General features: G+C 38.8%; 1 protein-coding gene and 1 pseudogene across 1 annotated transcript; one reads left to right on the top strand and one right to left on the bottom strand.

The window, feature by feature from the left end:
- Positions 1–3029: 3029 nt before the first annotated feature.
- LOC112185079 lies at positions 3030–3598 on the top strand (annotated as a pseudogene).
- Positions 3599–5641: 2043 nt separating this feature from the next.
- Positions 5642–6352, bottom strand: LOC112188784 (photosystem II repair protein PSB27-H1, chloroplastic). The gene is given in 3 exon segments (XM_024327995.2): positions 5642–6211; positions 6214–6276; positions 6278–6352. Coding segments are annotated over 3 exon segments (525 nt in total). The 5' UTR covers positions 6338–6352; the 3' UTR covers positions 5642–5809.
- Positions 6353–7597: the final 1245 nt, after the last annotated feature.

Genomic DNA, 7597 nt, shown 5'->3' with positions numbered 1-7597 from the left:
TCCATGGCTTTGGTCAAGAATCGGGTAGCTCTTAGTTTTATGATCGAAAAGTCCTATCAAGTTTGCAAAGATAAATATAGCAAGACTAGAATAGAAGGTAAGCAATAAGCTGTTTAGAAGGAATACTACCCCTTCAAGTAAGGTATATGTATCTTAGCTGATAGCTGTTGCTTCCCTTGAATTGAGAGAATGTCAGCAAATTGCTTACGAGGAGAGCCAAGCAAGCAAATTGCTTCTACTTTAGTGCAATCTCTCTTTAAGTGCAGTTGATAGACCAAGCCTACACTACAGGGTAAGCTCTTTGAGTGAACTTATTGATCTAGTCTCTCATACAAGGCCTTTGTTCAATAAACTTTTGACAGCTAATTGCACTTCCAGCCTTCGTTCTGACGTTGCCCTAACATCAAATAGATGTTGAATAAATTCAATTAGGCACAACAATCAGGCCCAATAATCAGCCTCCTTTGTTGGACAAAAACCTCATTAAGCCTCATTTTTTATTATTATTATTTTTTTTATAGAAAATTACACAGTAGTACCAGATCAAAGATATAAACACAGAAAACCTACATTCAAATAGATTTATACAAATAAGGACACAAATGCATACCCAAAACCAAATGAAGCAAGCCTGACTCCGAATTTTAATGAAAAATGACCAAAATGCTAAGTTTTCATCAAAATTTATGTGCATGCCACTGACCAAATACGCAACAACCAAAATCTCAAAACACAAACCCAAAACCTCCAGTAACGGATCCAACACAGTAATAGAGTAAGTTTTTCTTCAATTTCAAACTTAATTGGTTCATGAATTTTTCTTTGATTCCATGTAAAAGCAGTAGCAATATGTCAATCTGAGCTCAAATTTCAGAATTCACAGGCCTAAATCTACAAAATCTCTGAAGCAGTAGCAGGTAGGATTTAAATCTGTGCTCAGCTCGAATCTGGCTTCAATGGAGGTCGATAACTTATGCCCTTACTCCAATTTCGCTGCCTTCGTTTATGTTTCTTCGAATTAGGATATGAAAAGATGAAGTGGTAATGAGACTAGAGCGGAGATGACTTATTGGGTTGGTTTAGGAGAAAATGGAGGAAGCGAAGCAAGAGTGAAAGAGTGAGAGGAGGTTGGAGTAGTAGGGAGAAGGATCGGAGTAGAGTTACTTATTGGGTTGGTTTTAGGTAGTTGGGTTGGATGGGAAGTACAACAACATTTGGCGAAGGGTCAATAATGGTCCCCTGATGTGAAGGTTTGAGTTGCAATCTTTGAGTTGGGTTTTGGTTTTCAGCTGCATTTGGTAGTTTCAGAGTGGAAATTTGCTTGTTTTTTATCCCATTTTGAGTATATATTACTATGTTTTGTTGTACTTTGTGCATTTTGTATTGTGTATTTTGCGTCTTCGTTGCAACTTCCATTATTAGGAAGAATACTATTAGCTAGCACTAATTCTTTTCCCTCCATCATAAAGTAGCAAATTTATTAGCAGGGGAGTTTACTTGAGATGTTTTGTAATAGACATTTTCTTAAACTTTGAATTAGGATATTCATTGTTGGTTGACATTTAAATTAAGCTTAATTATACTGATTAAAGGAGCATTGACCAACCCAATTCTAAACTTTTTGGTGGTTTGGGAGGTCCCCTAGGAGTCTTGGCTTGGACATCAATTAGTACTATAGCAAGCAAAGACTTCAACTAGGTAGACGTACATATATGGTAAAGTTGGTTTTGAATTTGGGTGAAGACTCCAATATGCAGTGACCCAGAGAAATATTAACTACATTAGCTTTTGACTAAAAAACACATGTAGAGTCTTCAATGAGGTTGTTGTTATACAAAACCCTTTTGTATATTGCATGAGTTGTATACGCCGACAACTCATGCATATCAGGTGTTTGATGAAAGACCTTAATGAGGTTGTTGTTATACAAAACCCTTTTGTTTTCGCATGTTAATTACTATTACTAATTGCTACTGATCTGGTAATCTTGCTGTGGAAATAATGCGATTTTCTATGTTTTCAATTTCATTCATGGATTGACAGATCTAATTTCTATTGTTCCTGCTACTGCTACTACTCTTACTCCTGCCCCTGCTACTGCAAATGAAGCTGCTATTGAACCAAGGACACGTTCAACAATAAAGAAGACAAAGTTTGACGAAAAGCTGTGAGATTCTCTCTCTTAGCAAAGTGTAAAAGAAAGGGATTTTTTCTTTTCTTTGAGAAGTAACATAAGGGATTGTTCTCAGAAGAAAAAAAAACATAAAGGGATTAGAAGTCAAAAGAAGTAGTTAAGGATAAAAAATTAAATTAACTCATGATATGTGTCAAGTGGAGAGCAAATTATCCTTATTTGTAAGATTTAGTCCTTATATGTTTAATTCAATATTTAAAGAATGTATATGTTAAGTCATCTTTTTTCAATAACTTATATGTAATTTGTTACTTTTTTTATGAGCTAATGACAATGTCAAAATAGATTGGACCTCTTGAATTTGCAAGTCTCAAGTACTGGTCAAAATCCAATAAATTTTCAGCTAGGAAAGGTAATATTGACAACTGAGGCAATAGCGTTTTGAGAATGTGTTCTTGGCCTTCTTGCCGTGAAGCATTATGGATAATAGAGTGTTTGCTTATTCCTTTGTTGAAATCTGATTAATCATATTTTTCAGGAAGTTACATTTGTAGCAGATGTATGTCATTGTTGGTTTAAGTTATGATGTAAAACAATATAGCTATTTGATTGAATTGTCTCCCTATTTATGTCTACTCATCGTTCCATTAGGATCAGTTAGGAGAGAAATTTTGATAAATGACCAATTTTCAGCCTTGAAAATGACTTTTGACCCACATTTAAGAAATAGTTGAAAACTAACCTTTTGGTAAGGTAAAATGACTTAAATACTCTCATGCATGTTGATTGAAACACTTTTTTTTTTTTTTGAAACACTTTGGAGCTCTGAAATTATGGTATTCTCAATTTCTTAAAGGCTGATTTTGCATTGAAAACGTCAAGGATAAGTCGACGAATGTTTTTATATGCCGTTTTACATAGGATGAATATTGTTTGCATCCATTTTAGCCATACACGGAGATAGAGAGCAAGAGAGAGACAGAGCTTGAGAAGATTCAGATCTTTGTGAAAACGGTAACCGAGAAGACCATCACCCTTGAGGTTGAATCTAGCGACACTATCGACAACGCGCGTCAAGGCCAAGATCCAGGAGAAGGAGAGTATCCCCCCCCGGACCAGCAGATGCTCATTTTCATCGGAAAGCAGCTCGAGGATGGTCTTACTCCTGCTAATTACAACATTCAGAAAGAATCAACTCTGCATTTGGTTCTGAGGCTTTGTGGTGGTATTATCGAGCCTTCTCTCATGGCATTGACTAGAAAGTATAACTAAGAGAAGATGATATGCCGCAAGTGTTATGCACTCCTTCATTGCGGTGTTGTCAACTGTAGGAAGAAGTGTGGACACAATAACCAGCTAGTTGAGGCGAAAGAAGAAGATCAAGTAGACATTGATTGCATTGGGGGAATACCATGTCTTTTTACATCATTGGCTTCTGCATTTGATCCCGTTCAATTAAATTAATCATTCTTTTCTGAATGAGATTTTGTTCAAGATTGTTAGTTTTCATTTTGTGAAGAGAATATTTGGTTTGTGACTTGTGAGAATAAATGCAGTAATCCGGCTACCTGTATTATTGTTTAGTCGCTATGCACTGAAAAAGTGAGAATCATGCTTAATTTCCTTGTGCATTATGATCGGCCCCCCTCGCTTTGTATATCGACTCGAGCACCTGCCAACAAACTTATTCATGTTCTTGTATATGAAAGTTTTCATTGGAAGAAAGTTGGCCTTAATCATTGAAAGTTTAAAATTGGGTGGAGATCTTGGTGGCTGTCTGTCAGTGTGTGCTATCAATTGGAGAAAAAAAAATAAAAGAACGTACAAATTGAAGGTAAGAAGTCAGAAAGTAAGGTTTATATGGGCTTTTAGATATTTTTATTATTTTGAAGGATATTATAGTCTTTTGCATGCTCATCTGGGTTAGATTTCAATGAATATACAAAACAAGGTTAAAACTCAATTCAAGTCCCTAAATTAGGTTACTTTTCAAAATTTCTCTAGTGGAGGGGGTTGTGTAGAGTTTTCTTTTGTAATTTTATTTAGTTCATAAAAAAAAAGGTAAAATAGTCAATATTTTCGAACTACTCTTAATTACTATGATGCACAGATACGGCAAAATGGCTTCGTATCCAGTATCGATCCTGGATACGGGTACGATACGCGGGGATACGCTCAGATACGCAGATCTGGATTTGGGTACGGCCTGGATACGTGTGTATCCTATACAGATACGTATATATGTAAATAAACTGGATACGCGGGGGTAATCTAGACTTTTTACCATTAAAAAAAAAAACACAAAACACTACAGATCGAGACCTACTCTCAATGCCGCTTCTATCAGTTGGTCGTTCACTCGCTCTTCTCTTCTCCTCTTCTTAGCAAGTTGTAGCTAAGATCAATCAGGCTTCTCCTCTTCTTCGATCCACTTGGAGCTTGGAGCTTGGAGCTTCAGTTAGACTTGCTTCCGGGACGTTCTCTGTTCTCTTCTTCTTAGTTCTTAGTTGCTTCTTACCCATATGAACTTGATTGCTTCTCTGAATGGTAGAAAGCATCATTGCACTAATAGTAAGGGTCTGATGGTTTCTGATGCTTTCAATTGTTGTATTGATCAGTAATGGTCTTATGGATTTATGGGTTAATCTTTCTGTTTTTTTTTTTTTTCCGACTAGAAAGGTCTGATGGTTTTATGGGTTTGATGATAAAAGGATAAGTATATGGGTTTTATGGTTTGATTGTTTTATAGCTTGATTCTTCAATTTAATTGTAGATAATGTTGTCGGCAACTTTAAATAATATGTCTTAAAGAAGTGTTTTGTGGATTGTGAAATATATATGAGAAACATTCATTAGTTGTTGAGTAGTTGCCACTTGCCACACATTTCGTAACATCACTAACATGGTTGGAAGAGGATAAGTACAAAATGATAGCCCTCACCCAACAAAACATGTTACTTGCTGCCTAAATGCCATAACATTTAAGTAAACAAGATTGCAACATTTACGATTCATTGCATTATGCTAATTTGTGAATTGTGATAAATTGTGTATTTTTCAGGAACCATTAGTGATGGAGGAACACCTCCTATTAGTGATGGAGGAACACCTCCGGTTGATGATGGAGATGAAGACCTTGAGGATGTTGTCCAAGTTGAATTAAGTTGTGTTAACCTTTTGTTTAAACCTTTGGATTGATAATGTTTGATTGTGATAAACTAGTATTTTATTTATGTTTCATAATTTTTTTTTAATTATATATATATATATATATATATATATAATTCACCTATCCTTCGCGTACCCGGATCCAATTACATTTAAGATTTGCCATATCCACGGATCTGACCATACCGTATTCGGATACCCGTACCCGCTTCTTAGCTTAATTATATACCACATAATGGGGATATTTTTTGCATGTACGCAGCGGATGTTTCTCAAAGAAGCTTTTTATGTAAACCATTAATCTTTTTATAATTAAGCTTCTTAGCTTAATTATAAACCATTAATCTCACTCCGTAGCCTCAAAGCTCACAAACAAAATTCAAATAAAACAGGTAAATAATAGACAGGATAAAAAAAAACAGAAGGAAAAAAAATTCCTCTGGCGCTCTCCATGAGTACTTAAATTTACAGAGTAATCCTTTTTTTTTTTCTCAATCGATCGATTATCTATCTACCCCTTAATAGGTTTTTCTCTGCAGTTTCGACCTCTTCCAAGATCCTCGCCTTTCTCTTGGCCGGAATCGGAGCCGTTGGCCCGAAACTAACATAGTGTCCCGAAACGGCATTGATCGCCGAGTACATGTCTCTGAATGAAACCCTAGCCAGCAGATTTTTCTCCCTCCTGTACTTCGCCACCCACGAGTTAGACGTTTCTCTGAGCTCGGCAACTGCGGTGGCCACATTGGGGTCGTTCTTGTCCATGCTGATGGTGCTCTTGACCTTCTGGATCACCTCCTCGGTCTCTTTAACGTACTCTTCGTCCGAAGCAGCGAGGGCTGCTGGTGTTAGTGGGAAGAGCCATGCTGGCGACGAGAGAGTCGCCGCCGCGATAGATAAGAATTCGCGGCGGCGAGCTTGTGGGACTGAGGTTGTGGAGGCAGTGGCGGTGGCGATGGAGGTGGTGGTTTTGGTGGCCTTGATGGGAACGAGTGATTTGAGTTTAGAGGTGGGAGTTAGGAGTGTTGGTGAGGCCATGGCTTGGTTGGGAGAGGATTGGGGAGGAGAGAGTGTGTCTGTTTGTAAGGACTAAGGAAGTAAGGAGTAGAGGGTGTAGAGCAGTAACTGGGTTTCTGCCACGTGAGCTTATCACCTTATCCTTATTTGTTGGTCTATTGGATGAGAGAAGAGGAGACCCAATCAGAACATAGGTATTGGGTACAGATAGATCTTAATTCCAAAGGGGTGGGTGTTTACCGTGTTTTAGGTTCCGAAGTTACTCCAAGTAGCTACTAGTTACTTTTCTTTTTTGGCAATGCAGTTCAAGTTACTCGAAAATTGAAACTTTGGAATCAAATGTACATCTATCCTACTTAAAGTAGTCGCGTCAGATCTAGATGTTAGTTGGGTTTATTAGGATATTTCATAATAATTCTGAATTTTTGGGTTACTTCCCATCCAAAATTGACTAAGGGTTCTTTCATAAGCTAAAAGGAGGCCTCCGAATTTCTTGGAGTGCCCTCGGTTTACGAAACCTAGGTTTCGTGTTGCTGGCGGCTGTGAAGGTTTGCTCCCCAGACCAGGTAAGGCTGCGGCGCACTCTTGGGCGCGACGACAGTGTGGCGGCGGTGTGGAGATTGGTCTAGATCGTCTTTGGTTCGGCGGCGGTGGATTGGTTCCGATTTTGTTCCAATCGGGTTCTCTGGGTTTGTGTAGATCGGGATCTGAGCAGTTGATCGTGGTGGTTTCCAGTGTAGGGCTCGGCGGTTTCTGGGCATAGCACAGTGGCGATCCTAAGCGTGTGTTGCTTGGACTGGTTGGGTCCGGCAAGAACAGGGGCGACGAGCAGTGGTCCTTCTTGAAAAGAAGAAGGGGAGCAGGGCTGATCCGCTTCCAGTGGGTTTGATTGCAGGCTTGGAGCAAGGAGGCAGCGGACCCAGAACGGGGATATAGTGTTGGAGAGGTCGGCTGCCTGAAAACTTGGAGACGGTAGTGACGGGGCAGAAGCAGAGACCGGCTGCTGCTCACCTTACTCAAATTTGGGCTTGGGCCTGGGTTCAAATTTGAGTTGTTGGGCTTCATGTTATGGGCTAGTAAGGAGGGTGCGTTGCCACCCTCGTTTATCACTTAGTGATGAAGGTGGGCTTGGCCTGAGATGTGGACATTCTTGGGCTTTCAAGTCAACTTATGGTCGAGGACCAATAGTTTCGGATCAAGACTGCTATGGGAGTTGGTAATTATCTGAAATAAGATTGGTGTTCATTTTCAAGCGGCTTATGGATAAGGAATTGCTCTTAT

Source organism: Rosa chinensis, chromosome 2, assembly GCF_002994745.2.
Source record: "Rosa chinensis cultivar Old Blush chromosome 2, RchiOBHm-V2, whole genome shotgun sequence".
NCBI classification, from domain to species: domain Eukaryota; kingdom Viridiplantae; phylum Streptophyta; class Magnoliopsida; order Rosales; family Rosaceae; genus Rosa; species Rosa chinensis.
The sequence above is the reverse complement of the archived record's forward strand: the minus strand, read 5'-3'. Positions and strand labels throughout refer to the sequence as shown.